We start from the raw sequence: 18,370 nt of genomic DNA, 5'->3' as shown, positions 1-18,370 counted from the left end.
CCCTAAATAGTGTAAATTTCTCACCTTTCTTCTTTTTCGGAACACTTTTGGCTTTCTTCTTCGGTTCTTTTTCTTTTTCAGGATCTTCTTTGTCTTTTTCGGGTTTCTTTTTCTTTACTTTTTTCCCACCTATGAATTTTAAAGACGTGAGACATAGATGGTGAAATAATTTGCAATCAACTCTATTTTTTTTTCCAAATCCTCTGTCGTGTTGTTTTTTTAAACTCACTCTGAGTGGTGGAGCTGTCCTCTTCAGGCAAATCCGGATTCTTTTTTGTCTTAGCTTTTTTGGGTTTGGCATCGCTGCCGTTCGACTTGGCCTCAGTTGTGCCATTGGCTTCTTTTTTCTTTTTTGGCTTCTGGGTTTTCTTTTTCAGACAAAGGGATCATAGTTAGACTCAAGAAAATGGAAGAAAATAAAAGCAAATAGTGAAGATAACTCACCGTTAGAGTTTGATTGGAAAAGAGGCAGAGAGAATTTTTAAGAATGAGTCATAAAACTGAATCATATCATAACTCTAACACCATAATAAATAATTCCATTAATATATTAAAACAAAGTTAGAATGTTGTTAGAACACAGATCTTTTCTTTCTTGGAATAAATCCACTTCTATTTTTTATTTTCAAATACACAAACAACAGCAAGTTTTGTAATACTTTATGCAATTGTCTTTTTTAGTCTCCAATTGACCACTAAGTACCATGGAAAAAGCTTCATTTTGTCAAAGTGAATGTTAGTCACTCATTCCTTTTTAACTTCAGTTGTTATGCAAGATAACACCAAATCTTGGTTTAGCTTTCAACTGCACTTGCTCAGATTTCAGCTGTGAACATAATGGGAGTCAAACAATTCAGAAAATTACAATTAAGTATTAAAATGCAATTTTGGATTCTATCACTCAAACATCTTTTAGATGGTGGAAATAAGGAGAAATTCTTAGACCCGATTAGTCCTTTTTTAACACTTTTATTTACAGGGCAAAAGATCTAAAACTATTACTTAATATAAATACAAGAAAAAATACTTTAAAACGATATTCTATCAAAAACAACATATAACTAAGATAGAGGGAAAAAAAATGGTTGCACACGGTGACAGGATAGTCACAGAGAAAGAGGTCAGTGTGATTGCAGCCAACGGAAACAGTAGATGTAATCCTATTAGATGCAGATCTTACATCCACAGAGTGAAGCGCTATTTGTGTCAACTGAATGTCTAAATGATGAACTGACTTCTAACAGATATGGACACTTGTTTAACCATTAAACCATACATAATCCACTTTTTTTTCCTTTTTTGGTGTCCATAAAAACTAGATTAGGTTCTTTGATTTGCTGTGACTTTGTCTTGAGTTTATTTCTGGAGAAAAAAGGTAAAAATGTGGGTAATTCCTGTTCTCATTTTACTGATAATTCTAAATATTGGATTAAAGCTTTTATTTATCAAGGCAAAAGATTAGAAAAAGAAAATATTCAATAACTTTAACAAAAACTGTTAGTGTTATCTATTTGAGTTTTAGTATTTTAACTTTGTGAATAACAAATATCATTCATAAATAATTCTTTTTTTTCTGTCAGTAGAATAGATTTCCAAGATTTTGTTAAGGTTTTGGTGTTGTTGAATATGCTGTCACATACGCTGTTACTCTCGTGTGAATGGCTATACCATACAACTTTAAAGGCGACATAAAAAATTAAACTTAGATTTAAACAACTTAAAAGCCAAAAAAGAAATTGTGGAAAAGCAAAAGCTTCCTTGTAGGATTGGTCAAATTTAAACAAAAGCTCAAATAGCCGTACTCCTCATCCTGAGGCAAGCACTCACATAGACACCCAAGCATAGTTTTTAAAAGTAATCTTAAAAAAACAGTTTTTACCTTATCTGTTGACATGGTGAATATGCCAAACTCTGCTCTACTGTGAGCTTCTTTAAGTAGTTAAAAATAAATAAAACCAAACTTTTCACGCGAGATAACGAAGAATGAGAAAGCCGTGTCCACCCTGCGCCTCAATCAGCAGAAAGTTGCTAATAGGATTTGTGTGTAAGGCCATCTGCTCTGCAGAAACACGTCAACGGGAGTTACCGAGGCAGCTTTGCTGGGTAAAGACTTGTTTGTCAAGCCTGTCCAATCTCAGAGCAGCGGTCACAAGACAGCGGGCATGGTATCCTTTTGTCATCTCCCTTTGGACCCACACGTGTCCTGCAGCCCAGAGCAACTGTACTCACTCTATACCACTTAAGGAATAAAACCAGGAGAAGATCAGCCACTTATGTACTGAACAAGAAATAAGACAATTTTTAACTTTACAAGTTTTTGCTAAATTTTATTTTTTAATGCTGAGTAGTTCAGATAATTTGGATGTAAATTGGAAAACTTTGACAAAAAGGAAAACATAATTCTCTCCCATTTAATACATTTTTCCATGTTACTCATACGAAAATGACTTTAAATGTTCAAAAATTAATTCTTCATATAACTTTTTCATCTATTTGCTGACTAAAATTGGAAGCATGAAAACTTTGGAAAAACTCTTGTAAGAGTATTACCAAATCTAGAGTGATATTAAGCTTTTTAGCCCTTTTTTGTGTCACATTTCTTGGCTAAAAATCCGATCTCATAGACACAAATCCCCAAATCATCTGATGTGTCTCACTAGTCTTAAAATAGCATATAAGTGAAGAAATTAGAATTATTTTGAAAAGTGTATCACCTAAAAAGGATTTCATCACACTACAAATTTCATATAACCCACATCACAGCTTTTAGCTATTTTATAGTTTTAAATATTTTACTATAATATTGTCAATGCATCTCATTTAGCTGAGAAAAGTCAATACTTACCCCTGAAAAAGGACACAGATAATGTAGTGTAAAATATCATTGTTACTGGAAACAATGCTTCAGCAGGTCTGCCTTATTGCAACATTTTCCCATTTGGTTTAGCAGCTCACAGTCATTATTTTCATTGAGAAAACTGCAAATTTGTCTGTGGAAATAATCAATCAAATCAAAGACATGGAGGATTTTGAACGCCCCGTTTAGGAATGACTGCAAGAAAACAATATCTTTATAATTTAGAGAAGGAATAGATATATGTATATATATATAATGCAATGTTGTATCTAACTATATAAAAGGAATAAGATAAAGTGCAACGATTTATGAGTTCGTTTTTATTTTATTTTTAGTTTTTATTGGGTGATTTTTATTTTTAACGTAATTTTTTTTATGAGTAGCAGTAGTATTGCCTCCATTCACCCTGTGTGTGACCACGTCTCTTTGAGAGGCCAAGGGTGTCACATGACCTATAAGAGGCTTTTCAACAAAGCAACAAGAATCCCCCCTCAACAAAAACACCACTGAGATGCTACGACCCTTCACCTGGAACAACTGAGAATCAGCTGATCACCATCTATGACTAGTTTTTCTTTTTCTGCCCATAAAAAGTATGATTTGATATAAAACAAATTCTTGTCATTTCTTATTTAAGTGGCTGATTTAAAGACCTACTTCAATGAAAATCATGTTTTTTTTTTAAACATGTTCTTGTGACATTTTTCTCATGATGGAGTACAAATATGAAGAAAATAAGAGTTAATTCGCGTTTCCGAGTATTCTGTATGCAAATTGTGGTGAATCAGGAATAGACAAAAAAAAAAATGATGTTAGAAAAAGCTTGTAGGTGTGACTCAGAAGCTACTATGGCAAGTCACAGCCATAGGATGAAATGAAGCAGACTTTATTTCTGATAACATATGTCTTAGAAAATGACAGTTTTTGGCAAAAAAAAGCATATTCATAATAAAAAGAGCATTTTAAAATAGATCAAAAGATAATCGTAGTGGGTCTTTTATATCACCTAAATGACATTACCTTTAGTCATACTTAGAATTAGTTGGATTTAGACTGTAGATTACCACTCAAACATTCTATATTTTGGTTTCAATTCAATTTGTTCCACAGTTTTACAATGTTTTATCTCAGAGTGCAATGTCTTCAAATGGCCAGTAGATGCTGCTGTTCACTTACAGACAGAAAGCACTGTCAGTTCACAGAGAATTAACCAGCCAAGCTGCAGGGGGCACACAGAAACTCTATGATGTGGGTAATCCTCTGCAAATATAAAAATATTTGACTTGACTTGATTGAAGTCATATTTTATCCCATTTAAACAAATGAGAAAAGTGGTTTTAAATCTTTGAGCTGCTGTGATTGGTTGTAAAAGGTGCATTGACTGATAGAAAGTAAGAAGTAAGGAAGGAAATATATATATATATATATATATATATATATATATATACATATATATATATATTGTTGTTTATGGGGCTGGATTCAGTCTACATCAGTGTTCTGTTCACACTTGCTCTTCTGCTGACTGCTGAAAAAGCTCCAGACTAATGGCTTTGTTGGCATTCCTGCAGATGCTTGTCAATAACATGGCAGTTGGCAGAGCGCCTAAAGAGGGCCAGTGACCTCGAGGGAGCAGTAGTGAAGTCCCAGGGGTCTTAAAGGAACAGTTTCTTGACACTCTTCCTCATTGCGGTTTGGCTTCAAACACCTTTAACGTCATTTGTATTTTATTGCAGAGATGGTGAACATTGTTGAAGCAATGACAAACTCAACTTTTATCACAACTCTGGAAGAAATAGAAATGCTTCTATGAAAGTAAGTGAGATATGGAATTTGCAAACACCAAACCTGCAAGAGTATCAGTTGAATTCACAAGAAATAGTACAAAGAATTTAATTTAAAGAGGAAGATAGACATTAATATCTTCAATGAATTTACAGGGTCATCTGGATCCCGCAAGACAGCGCGCTGAACTTTTTTTTTCATGGATTTTGAAATCCTGTCCACCTTCATCCACTTTTGTGATGGGATGGATAACACGTAAGGCTTGGGTCATCTGGACCTCATAAGATAGCACAAGGGTAGAACATCTGCTACAATTTGTAGAAGATGTTTTGATTTTTTGGAAAATTCAAGATGGCTGCCTCCTTCCGGGGTCAAAGTTCAACAAAACTTTGGTTGTGGTTGTAGACATAAGCTGGTAGCATGTATGTGAAATTTTAATAAGGAAAAGAACTAAATCTTGTATTTTTCCATAATGAAGGAAAATGTAAAAGTCGCCAAATTTCACTCCGACAAGCCGTAGGTCTTGTGCCCATTCTATTTTAATTTAAAACGGTCTTTGGAAATCCCTGATACGTGTGTTTTGGTTTTGTTATTAAATTTAAAGTTTTTTTTTTTTTTTTTGAGCCTTAAAAGAGATTTCATTTTTGTTGGCTTTGCTTGCTGTGTTGTCCTCATTTCTTGCAGTACAGGACTGCTGCAGGCCATAATTAACAGATACAATGACAATTCTTTGCAAAAAAGTTTTGTTAAGAGCTTGATGGGAATCACCAGGAAGAAGGAAAGACATAAAAATACTAATCAGGAGTAATATAAACCAAAACACAGACAAAACTGAGTTTTATTGCAGCTTAACACAGCTGTAGCGCAGCATCCTGACTGATCTAAATGGCTTCAGATGTTTTGATGCTCCCAGCTAAAATGAAATGAACGGAAGTTCCTGAGACGGAGAGCATTGCCCCGAGTCTCCATGTGAGGGGGACAGCAGAGCGTGCAAAAACTTCACAGACTTGTATATTTAAACTTCTTTGTTTTTGAAACTGTGCCAATAGAGGCTGTCCTGAACCTCAGCAGCTGAAGGTTTTACAAGCCCAGCGTTTGTGTACAGGAAGAGAAAAGACACACTGTTTGATCTGCATGGGGAGTTTGGACCGCTTCCTTCTTTCAGGCTGATTTTAGGTTGATCTGAGGTTAAATGATTCATGTTTGCCTTTTTTATGAATTCAAAACAAATCTTCGGAATAGGAGCAGATCATTTCTGGAAAGTAGACGGCGTGGGGGAAAAAAAGGGCTTGTGACGTCAAACTGAAAGCTGTCTTGGATAATGCCTGAAGGAAAGCAAAGCTTTTTTATTATTGTTATCAATAGACATACTTTTAAAGAATCAATTATCAGATAATCTGAGAAATATTTTAAAACATTACTTTGAAAATGCTTCTTTTCTTGGAGATGTATCCATATTGCTCCACTTATACTTTGCTTCACAGCTTTTTAACATAAAAAGTTATATTTAGGAGGTATTTCAGTAAACGTCTCACTTCTTTCCCTGTTGAAATGATACTAAACTGTTTTTCTTTTGAGCTACAATCAAATCAAAGTCTAGTGTGAGAAGGAGGAGGGAAAAAAGGCACGCATGGAAGCACAGGCAGGTGGAGAACAGCTAAAAAAAATTGGAACTGTGAAACATGGTTGTGTTGCCAAACCCTGACAAAAGGATTAACTGCATGGTTCTGAAAGAACCTTTTTAAGTCCTTCGCTCTGGAATCATAAGGCAATAAATAGTTTGTCTAACTCTGTCGTTCTCTTGGCAGCATGTAAGTACTCATTTCTGACTTTCCTCTCCTCTAATATTTCTGTTTATGTGTCGATGATCTGGTTCTCACTTGACGGTAAGGTTCCTTACATCACAACAAAATCTGTATATGTTCTGTGTTATTTATTTAGCAAGCACAAGACGCTCCTTTCTTTCTTTCTTTCCTTCTTTCTTCCCCCCGTTGCCCCGTCTCACTTTTTGGCAGCGGGGCAAAAGTGGGCAGGGAGAGAGGAGGGCATGGCCCAAAAGCTGCGTCCCAGCCCCTGTCTGTGGGGTTGCTCGCTGCTGGTATAATACTCTGCCTTTCCCTTGTTTTGCAGGCGAAAGAAAGGACGTGGAAATGCAGTTGTATCCGAACACTTTTCTGTCTTGCCTCATCACTGTGGCCTTGTTTCTTTTGGGTGAACAAAAAACTCAGGTATTTTGAAGTTTTGATTCTGATTTTTCTTTTATATATCCTCTTATGCGCTGAAGTTTCTCTTGATCTTTGTTTGTCGCACATGAACCGCCACTCTCTACTCTGTACTTGTACCTTTAACCTCCATCATTGTAACCACAGAAGACCGATAAAGATTTGATTTTGATATTTAGCTACCATAAAAGCCTAGCTGTTATTTTACTCTTTTTCTGGAAGAGTAACTATTGATGAGCAGTTAGTTTTAACACATTCCTTAACTCTGATCCGCATCTTAAGTCAGTATTAAACAAATAAAACAAATTTCAGTTTGAACGAGTAAATAGCACTTTAACTTTTTCTGGAAGCATTTGGTTTTTCTTTATTGCAAAATCATAAACTGTACAACCAGAGCAATGCAAAAAGCCCTTGTTTTGCACTTAGTTAAAGATAATTTTAGGAAATTTCGGTCCTGGTATTAAACCACATGATATTTTGACAGAGGTTTGTGAACCGCACCAGTTAATAGATCGATATTTAAAACACAGATTTTCCACCGAATCAAATGTAGTTAATCCTTTAACACAAAATCTTTAACGCACTGTAACTTTTCAACTGTTAACACAATCAATGTAATTCCAGCAGATTTTGAAGAAGAAAAGCGGCTTCTCTTCTTCAAAATCTGCTGGAATTACATTAATCGTGTCAATAGTTAAAAAATTATAGTAAATTAAAGAACAAAAACACTGTAACTCTGGTTTTAAATGGTTAATATTCAAGTCTCAGCTCAATTTGATTATTTTTTATGTTTAAATTTGTTACATTTATTTTTAAAAAATAGTTTTGTGCTCACTGTGTTTTTTGGCATCTATTATCAGGCATGCATGTGGAGGGAAAATGAACAAAAAAAAAAGTGGGCGGCCTCCGTGGTCATGGAAAAAAAAGAGAATGAATGACTTTTCTCCTCCCCCTTTAGTTCTCCTCAGATGAACTTATTCTGCTGCTTGATGATATATTGTTTAGAACGCCATATCCTTTTCCTATTGCGTTTCTTTGCTCCCCGTAGTTGGAGGCTCTCCAGGATCAAAGACGCTGTGTTCTCGCTGCTTTCATCGACTCACGTCGCACTTAATCAGCTCTTCCTGTTAGCAAAACAGTTTCAGGGGCTATAAACAGCACTTTATCAAACTCTTTCGACTGCAACTGTTTAGCGTAGATCGCCTCCCAAAACCATTTAGAACAGTTGTGACAAGTCTCCAGATGGTTAAAATAATCCACCACTGTGGGAGCAAACTTAGCATGAAAAACCGTGATGCACGTTTGACAGGCGTTTACTAAACAAACGTTCAAACGCCACTTTTAATGATTGATTCCTAGCACAAAAAAAAAAAAAAAACTTTAAAAATCTCATTATAGAAAATTCTCCTGCAAATGTGTTAATATCTTCAATACTATAGTGGCAACAAAATGGAAAACAGATAGAAGAAATGAAGTGGGCCTGAAACTAAATATGAGCCACAAATCACAGGCTGTGGTTTTAATCACAGTAATAAGACTTTATGACATAAACACGCCTACATTGACTACTTTTAATTGCTGCAGCACATGCAAATATTTTGGGAAAAATGTTAGTTGTCAGCACAAGCCTCTTTAAAGACCCATTCCAATGAAAATCGTTTTTTTTCCACGTGTTCTTGTTGCATTTTTCTCATAATGGAGGACATATAGTCGCAAGAGAAAGTATGTGAACCCTTTGGAACAGTCTCAACTTCTGTACAAAAGGAACACACTTTTTTTTTTTTAAATGTCAATCTAAATCACAACTGTGGGGAAAAACATTGCCTACTTAAATTACACCAAAATATGTTTTCAAGTTTTTATTGAACACAATTGTATGGAAGAGGATTAGGGAAAGAAAGAAAAAAAAAAAAGGCAATGGAAAATATTGGCTTAAAACTCAGAATTCTGACTTTAATCTCAGATTTAAAGTCAGAATTCTGAGATTAAAGTCAGAATTTTTCATGGCTGTTTTTTTTTTTTTTTTCTCGGTGGCCCTAATCCTCTTCTGTACAATCGTGAGTCCAGCTCATGCATAAAACCAAGTAATTCCAAAGGGTTCACATGTTTTCCTCCTGCAGCTGTACATTAAAGACTTTGACCCTCTCAGTTCAGGCGTTGCAGATTTGCAACAGCTAAACACTAACTACCTATTACTATCCCATATGATAATTTTCCCCAAATATCACATTTTTATCTATTACTAAAACTTTATTTGGCCCTGAGATTGTTAAAATTAAAACTGTATTTCTGAGTAATTATTTATTCAAATCTTGTTGAATCAGGAGCAGATGAAATCCAGCGGTTTGAAGAAGTTCATGGTGTCCATTTGTTTTCTACACTAACGTTAGCTTGGGAGTGTGAGAAGCTGTAAGATAACAGGAAAGAGTGTAAACAAAGGAATGCTGGGATATCAACGTACTCCCACCCACAACCTAGAGGTGAATTTCTAATGAGCTCTTGCTGAAAATATGTCTTAAAGAAGGACTTGGGCTTTTTGCTTTTGGCTAAAAACGACATAATCATAATTAAATTTTACAATAGAAATAATATATAGTTGGAGTGGGACTTCAATCAATGTTTTTTGCGTGGTAAGGGTTTAACCTATAGCAAAAGGATCAGATAGAAAAAAACGAAACCTGAATTATTGTGTTTCATCCTATCATGACCACCTCAAAGAACAGGTGACCTCTTGAAAAACGGTATGAATAATATAAAAAATGCCCCAAAGATCAACCTAATGTTTGAATTTGTATCTATCTATGTACAATATTTTTTTCTTAAGTATGATTAGATGATTGTATTTTGAACTCTTATCAACATAACAGTACTAAAGTAAAGGTTTCAACATCTGAGTTTCATACTAAATTTTCCTTTTTTTTCTATACGTTTTACTCTATTCTTAACCTCTTCAGACCTGGCGTCCACATGTGTGGACATCACATTTTGGGCTTTTTTGTTTAAGTACTTAATTCTCCTTAATTTTGGGCTTACGTGTGGAGGTTAGCTCACACATTCGCTCAGGTTTGAGAGGTTAAAATGGCAGGATTGAAAATATTATGAAGACTATTAGGTTTACTTAAAAGACCCAATTCAATGAAAATTGTGTTTTTAAGGTTTTTGTGTCATTTTTTTTGTCATGATGGAGGACATATATAAAGAAAATTAAGCTTAAAATTGTGTTTGCAAGTCTTTCTTTATTGAAATTGTCGTGAATCAGGAGGAGATGAAAAAATGCCATAATAAAAGCTTGTATGTGTGACGTAAACGCTACAATGGACGGGCCACAAGCTCCCTGCTTCGCTCCATTCTGATGCATCCTCTTGGAAACAAATAAACCTATTTACATCTGTGTATCCGTCGTCTTTGCTAGAATTTGGCTCCAAGCTTTGGGGCCGATATTAATCACAATTTTTGTTGCACCGGTAATGTTAGGATGGGGTTGTAAGAGGGTTGTGAGTTAGCAGGAGGGCACGTAAACAAAAGGATGACGGGAAGTAGGGGCGGGTTTACTCTGTGCCAACAGTCCAGTCCACAAATTAGATGCAAATTTCTAATGAACTCCTGCCGCTCTGCAGAAACTATGACAAAATGGAATAAAAAAGCCTAAGCCTAAGTAAAAGTCCACTTTTACAACAGATTAAAAGCTGATTGGATTGGATCTTTGAAGCATCAGTGTTCATCAAAGCTGCCGAGACTAGTTTGAATCATTTGAATCAATGGAAAACTTTGCCTAGATGCACGAGACAAACACCACACATGGCAGCTGGCAGAGAGGGAAGCTACCACTCTGCATTGTGTGGCATCATACCCTCCGTCTGACATGGCATCTTTTTATTGCTTGGCAGCCAATATTCCCTCCCCCTCAGCATTGGCTCCTGCCATGCTGCATTTACAACGTCACCCCACTCCTTGTCATTCAGATTGTGCTTGGCAGGAGGACAATGCCCGTGTCTTGGCACAAAATGCAGGACGTAACCGCGAAACAGAACGATACAGTCTTTCATCGTCCTAATCTGTCGATCATCGTGGGCCGTCGTCAATGTCTTATGGGTATTTTTTTTCCCTAAATCTTCATTTACTAAAATGCTCCGGGTGTGCATATGTTCAATGGAATGAATATAGAAAGTAGCATCATTTTTATTGAGTATTACTGCAGTTCTTGTTCCTAAACATGCAACTTATGGACATTCCCTTACTCTGCTTTTTAAAGGCGCGAGAACTGAATTATTTGCTTATGTAGATGGTACTAAATTTGCATTCTTCAACCAATTCTTGTTTAAAGAACTTAAAAGTCACTTCATTGAAACATTGTGTTAGAAATGTGTTGCATGCTTTCTCATGGAAGAAAAAAGTTGTTTTAAAAAATAAGGAAGTGTTGAGTAAATGATGGAATAAAACATTCAGTTATAATGTGTGAAAATAAAAAGCTAGAGTCCATTAAATCAATCATTTTAACTAAAAATTCTGTTTTTTTAATGTTTCTAGTATAAAAATCAATGAATTTCCTGGCCTTTTTATTAGTAATCTTGGCATTCGTTTGACACAATGAACAGTTAAATATCACTGGTCATCTAATTTATTTAGAATCTCACTCCCCACTGCTTTTCCATTCTATCTCAATGAGGCTGGTCTGCCAGCATAGAGGCTGCCAAAACATTTCAATCACTATCAGCTTTAATTGGGCAAAAGAGGAATTGAAAATGTTAATCAGCCACACGGTCGCTTTTCAGCCACCGTGGTTCACATGCTAATTTATGCAAATTATCTCTTTTTTGCATGCGATGACCATCATCGTCCACCATAATGCAGTCTGCGATCAGTCATTCTGTCCAAGCATGACCCTGTCCAGACTTGTTCACCATAGCCCGGCTTGTTTTCCAGGCTTTGCCCCGAGACAGACCTTTATTTCTTGGACTCGACGGGGCTTTTTGAGTCAGCAAAGAAAGACACTTTTAGATGTCAAACTTTTCTTCTTTACGACTGCAATTTTGAAATAATCAAAATCGAAAAAAAAGAACTGATCACTGGACAATTCCTCATCAAAATATGATAGAGGTTTTAGGCAGACATTTCAAAAAAGGGAGGCAGTTAACAGGTTACATTTGACATTGTTTTTGGTACCCAACATCCATGTTTTATTTTCATGTTTTTTGGATGTAGACAAAATAGAGACTGAACTGAAAATCATAAATTATCTGTCTAACCTGCTTATTTTTTCATTCTTTTGAACCAACTTTTAAAGACTCACCTCAATAAAAATTGTGCTTTTGATATGTTTAACTTGTCCTTATTTGAAGACAATTATGCATACAATTATATTTTTGAGTTTTTCTTTATTCAAATATTTACCAGGAGCAAAAAAGAAAAAAAAGATGTTAGAAAAAGCCTGTATGTGTGACGTACAAGCTTACTGCTCCTCTCCATTCTGATGCATCCACTTGTAGACAATTAAATCCATGCATGCCTTCCTTTTCCTCATTTGAGCTGGTATCTGACTCAAAACTGTACAGCTGGATAGCTCTAACATTGGTCGACATTATTGTTGCCCCAGTAATGTTAGATCAGGGTAGTTAGGGGGTGTAAGCTAGTGGGAGACCACATAAACAGATGGATGACGCGAAATAGAGGCGTCTTACTCTGCTACAACTCAGGCAAATTTGGAATGAACTCCTGTCATGTCCTGTTTTAAAGTTAAAAAAAAAAAAATCAAACTTGGCACTACTGTAAAATAGAAGTCCACATTCCTGACTTCTATGATACATCTAATAATAATATAAATATTTTTTAAATCAGCGTAATACATATCAACTAATGTTGGCATATATTAGCTTTTTATTTGCCAGTCAGCAGGAAAAACATCCTCATTACAATATGTAATGCACAATTTTTTGTGTTTTCCCCTCTCAATTTGCAGTTTGCAACAAAATTAACCAACAGTAAACAATGTTGAGTTATCACTACTTAAACTCTCAGCATAAATAGTTTCAAGATGAAACATAATGCCATTTTAGCTTTGATGGAGAGTAAATTACGTCATACTGTTGACTAAAACCAGGGCTGCACGGTGGCGCAAGTGGTTAGCGCTCTCGCCTCACAGCGAGTAGGCCCCGGTTCGAATCCCGGCTGGGACCTTTCTGTGTGGAGTTTGCATGTTCTCCCCGTGCATGCGTGGGTTTTCACCGGGGACTCCGGCTTCCTCCCACCGTCCAAAAACATGCTTCATAGGTTCATTGGTGACTCTAAATTGCCCCTAGGTGTGGATGTGAGAGTGGATGTGTGAGTGATTGCGGCCCTGCGACAGACTGGCGACCTGTCCAGGGTGTACCCCGCCTTCGCCCTTCAGTAGCCGGGATAGGCTCCGGCACCCCCGCGACCCCGAAAGGGATGAAGCGGTTAAGAAGATGAATGAATGAATGAATGAATGTTGACTAAAACGTTGTTTTTTCTTCATTTCTCTTACAGTTGGACTGACAAATATCTGCTTCATCTCCAAGGCTATCTGTTCTCAGGGCTGAGGTAGTAGATTGAATAGTTGTGGGGTTCATGTCCTCCGTTTGAGATAACTATACAGTCTACTGTCTTTCCTTAGGAAACAGGATAATCTGCTCTGACATACAGGCCTTCACCTACAGGGGGAGCTCTTTGGAGGGTAAAAGATAATCAATGGATATGGGACAAAACTACTTTTGAGAAGATTTTTAACTGTACAAAAGGGAGTAGTAAAAAGTATTTAAAAAACTCAAAAGTACACATTCTGCTTTGAAAGATGATCTTCTGAACCTGTGGTTGAGCCTTGCAAGGTGAGGTAGTAGGTTGTATAGTTTTGGGCATACATTGCTCCTGTTAAATAACTATACAGTTTATTACCTTTCTTGAGAGGCACAGTAATTGCTTGGAAAATTATGACACTATATCGCCATCGTGTGGCCTAAGAGTAGAACAACACTTCAAATGATTTGTGTTTCCTTTGTAGCTCTAATGCGAAAAACTTAAACCTGTTATGTTTATCTGTTGTTTTGATGACTCAGCTTTTTACTTTTGTCTTTTGTGTCCTGATACAAACCCAAACCACATATTTCTATTTGAAAATGACAATTAAAAACACCTTAAGTGCACAAACCAGTTGAGTTTTTCTTTCTTCACAGAATAAAATTTTACTTTGACTCTTCTTCTTTTTTTACACATTTTTGCATATTTGGCTTCGTCTTTCTCTACAGTTTACTAGCGCATGTCTACCACCAATAGTTGGTGTGAAATCTTGAAGTAATATGAATCTTGCTTCAACCTTTTTTTCTTTCACAGCTCTATTCTGATATATGAAAGAATTTGGGTCTCATAACTCCAGCCGGGCCCCAATTAGAAATTTATCTTCCGTGATCAATGTTCAAACAGTTGGCACTTCCGTGTTTTGTGTTGTACGTCACTACCAAATCTGAGTCCCTGACTGGTCAAACTGGTTTAACTTTCAACGTACGTTAAATTCCTAAAAGCAGTCAAAGAAACTTGCACAGCTACGTGTGAACACAAGAGTTTTTGTACGCTGAAGACTAAAACGTCCATATACGGGCGTTTACATTAGGGGTGTAGGGAAAAATCGATACATCGCGATATTTCATCTGGCGATACTTGTATCGATTTAAATTGCAGAGGACAATATTTAATTAAGTATTTGTGAGCGTCTCTCAGTGACTTTTTTTGTTTTACATCTAAACTCGTGATTGCTAGTTGGCAGCACAGCACATTTAAGCAGCTCTACACCACACCAGAAAAACAAGATCTCGCAAAAACCAGCTTTTGTTAAATATTCCGCCTCATCGGTTCTGCCGGCCTCGCGGTTTTTGTTGTTATGATACATGTACGACGTGTACTTTGACTTAGTTGTTGTTTTAAGTCATATTTTTCCAAAGAATTTGAAAAATTGTTCTGGTACAGTCTTGGGACATATCGCGATATGTATCGTATTGTGAGACGTGTAGTGCAGTATGTAATGTATCACCAGATTCTTGCCAATACACACCCTGAGTTTACACAGACTTTTCATTGGAAGTGGCTGCTTGGACGCACAAGAACGGTGTAAACGTAGGAGCTTTAGCTGTGGACAGGATTTAAAAAGCTTTAGAAGGAACTGCTGGATGAAGGCAATGTGAGTCTGCACATTGAAACATTCACAAAACAAAAATGAAGCGACTGTTTGGCTTTCGGATTTGTGCTTTGTAATCAGAGAGTAAAATGAGCGCAAGACATTTTTTGCAAATAAGGAGAAAGATAAAGTTTTAGAAAAGGTTTCCGTCTGAGCCATCTCAAACAAAAGAAGCCCTAATAAAAGAACAAAAGTGCAGAAGAAAGATGGATGAAAATGAAGTGAGAAAATGATAAACAAATGGATTTATAATAAATCTAAAGCTTTAACACAGATTTTATTAAAGTAAACTAGCGTAGAGCCAAAGAGAAAACCTAAATTTATCCAAAAGAAACAGATACAATTTTTCCCACAAACCGACACTTGAACAAAAACTAGGCTGTACAGTCCACTATTTTGAGTATTCCATATTTATTTGTTTGACTCTTCAGGAAAAATTGTAGAACTTTTCCAAACTCTTGAAAAGAATTTAAGATCTTTAGCAAACACTTACTGTATGTAGGAGAACAAAAAAAGCAATCATTTCACATCACAAAGAAGAGCCACGCCCCGGAGAACCCAGTGTTCTGGAGGCTGGGTCGTTCTCAGTCCCACTAATGCAATGCAGCTGATATCGGTTCTGGTGTGCTTCTTGTAAATGGAGCAGGAATAGAGACGGGAATCCTTCACGACTACAACACAAAAAGACACAACACAGTTGGTGTGTGGGGGAAAGAGTGTTGGAAAATGGAGCAACTGCTCTTGAAATAAGAGATCTTTGTTAGTAGAACTACTCAAAGTTCACAAAATATTAGTATGATACCATTTAGTCACGTCCCGTCACAGGCTTTGCCTGTTAGCAAAGCCTTCCCTTAGCAAATATAAGTATACTCAGTTTGTTTTAAGCATAGTTTTTTAAAAACAAACACAATATACTTTTAGTTTATTTTTATGTACTTATTAGAGATAAACTTCACAAGTTCATACTTACAAGTTCATAAGTTCATGTGAAGCATACTTGGATTATACTTAGAATTATACTACAAGTCTAAGTATATTTAGCCTATATTTGTCGTATTTTTTTACACAGTATTAAAAGTGGAGTAGATGTATTATTGAGATATTTCCAGTATATTAAAAATATATTTTAATACTCAAATCACGAAGTTTATTACTTGTAAATTCAAAGCAAACCTTAAATGCTACATTAGACATTGGTACAGAAGACACAGGAAGGAGTGCTTTTTTTTTATATTTGAGACATTTCAAATAAAAAGAATATTTCTTTAGAACTACTTGGTGACCTTTGCAAGAACTTGAACACATAAAACTCTACTTTGTATTCCTATAACATGACTAAATCATCCATTTACAATAAATGTCAAGGTAAATTTTGTTTGAATATTTGAAACTGTTTCTTTCTGAGCTGATGCTGGAAGGGTTATATATTTCCACACAGCTAAGATCATCTTACAATGCTATGAAGTAGTTCAATTGTGAAGAACCTGAAAGATACTAATGGAGGATGTATATAGGAGAGAGAGAGTGGAGGCACCACTACAACTGTCACCAAGTTTAAAAGCCACCTAGGGCATAGAGTTTAAAAAGTAAAAAACATCCATGACTTTCTGAATGATTAAAACCAGAATTAAAAAAAAAAACATGTTTTACTCAAGATGCATAAAGATCCCGGCTCTTTCTGTTTAACATTTTAAGTATTGCATCTATCCAGTACAATCTTGGAGGGGAAGATTTGAAGGTTTTCTTAGGACAGGTCAGATTAAGACAGAACTAGTTCACATGCTCATCATTATTCTCTGCGTACATCCAGATCACAGCATCATTTCAAAGATCACTTTGGGTTTGGATTCGATGAGCCTGCAGTTGTTGCGGTCCCAGCTGGCCCGATCCAGGTAAAACCCATATACGTACACCCCCTTTGCAGGGGGCTGAGTGATGTCATCTTTCATCTGTTTGGTTACCTCGTTACAAAGCACCATGCGGTCCAGGTCCCAGCCCTTGTTGGCTATTTCCTATGAGTGAAAAAATGTGCAGTTTAATTTACGACAATCCAGAATCTACTTTAAAATGTGTCTCTGCCTAAAATGTAATACAGTTGGAAGAAGAAAAACGTTTTTTTGACAATGCAAAATATATATATATATATATATATATTGAGTTTTTAAACACAGTAAAGTTTTACATTCTACATTTCTGTGCACCATAAACAGATTATAGCAACCACTAATCATGTAAATTCATCTGTTGTTGTTTTGTAACAGCCAGATGTGGTGAGCACTTTTAAACCTAAATATCTTATAAGGTTGATTATGTACAATAAGAATAGTCTATAGGTCATAATCCTAATTTGGCTTGTTTTTAATCTTGTATGCATGAATTATGAAAGCCTTGGTCATTTTTTTTATCCTTCTAAGAACAAGAGAAAAAATTCTTAGCTTAAAAAATCATAAATTCAAAACTGAAAAAATTCCAAACAAATGTTTGAAATGTTACTGAATATCATCATATTTATTTGTACTAGGTAGGGCCTTTCAGCATCCAAGGAAATGCAAACGGTGGTCATCCAGGGCTCATTAGTCATCTTGGATTCAAACTGAAGTTACTTGCAGTTACACTGACTGACCACTGAATTGAACTCAATGGACTGTGGCAGAAGAGAGCACTCTAGCAGTTCCACCACAGAAACCAATGCATTAAAGAGAGTCACTTTTTGCTTTTGAGTAGCTGTCCACTGAAGTGACCACTTTGCACCAGAGGGTTAAATAGGTTTCTCTCTGGTCTCTAAATGGAACTTGTGTGGTGAAGGACATTCTGAACCCCAATTGTCTTTGGGAAATGTTTATTCTTGCTATTTTTCTCGGTTTAGATCAAATTGACACAAAAAGCAGACTATTCGATCCATGGCTATTTTAAATAAGTAATACTTAAAGGCTTCTAAAGAAAAGCATATTATGAAATTAAACATGACAAAAATATACAAACTAAAAAACAAACTACTTATATGACGGCTCAAAAATACTTGTACAATTAGATGCAGGTAAATACACATCTATAAATATATCTGTTCCTACCAATAAACATTTAATAACTGATTCAAATAAAATGTCTACTTCCTAATAGTGATAATTGACTAAAAATAGCTTCGAATTTGCAAGTCATATAGCACTGATAAATATTCAATATTTTAAAGAAAAGTTATAACAAAAGGACATTTCTGGCTTTCAGTTCTGTTTACTGTCAGTCACATCAGAAGTATGAATGTTTTCCTTAATAAAATACCAGTATGAGTGAATGTAACAATAGGAATGATTAAGGACATTAATT

General features: G+C 35.8%; 1 protein-coding gene and 1 long non-coding RNA gene across 3 annotated transcripts in view; one reads left to right on the top strand and one right to left on the bottom strand.

Moving 5' to 3' along the window:
* The window catches only part of LOC112144948 (TUB like protein 1), a gene marked incomplete in the record, with an annotated part of 9,053 nt that extends 7,750 nt beyond the window's left edge, over positions 1-1,303 (bottom strand). Inside the window, 1 exon segment of the mRNA XM_036211999.1 lies at positions 25-1,303. Within this exon segment, the coding sequence (XP_036067892.1) occupies positions 25-334 (310 nt within the window).
* The window catches only part of LOC112144951, a 21,086-nt gene extending 6,586 nt beyond the window's left edge, over positions 1-14,500 (top strand). The window contains exons 1-4 of one of the 2 annotated variants that reach the window (XR_004947906.1): positions 5,976-6,453; positions 6,773-6,870; positions 13,369-13,422; positions 13,496-14,500. This is a non-coding gene — a long non-coding RNA (uncharacterized LOC112144951). Of the gene's footprint in view, positions 1-5,975; positions 6,454-6,772; positions 6,871-13,368; positions 13,423-13,495 lie in introns of those variants that run through there. The other variant, XR_002918995.2, reaches the window with a different exon arrangement.
* The last annotated feature ends 3,870 nt before the right edge of the window (positions 14,501-18,370 follow it).

This window comes from Oryzias melastigma, linkage group LG5 (genome assembly GCF_002922805.2).
Source record: "Oryzias melastigma strain HK-1 linkage group LG5, ASM292280v2, whole genome shotgun sequence".
Lineage (NCBI taxonomy): Eukaryota > Metazoa > Chordata > Actinopteri > Beloniformes > Adrianichthyidae > Oryzias > Oryzias melastigma.
Note: the sequence above shows the minus strand (reverse complement) of the source record. Positions and strands in the feature narration are given on the sequence as shown.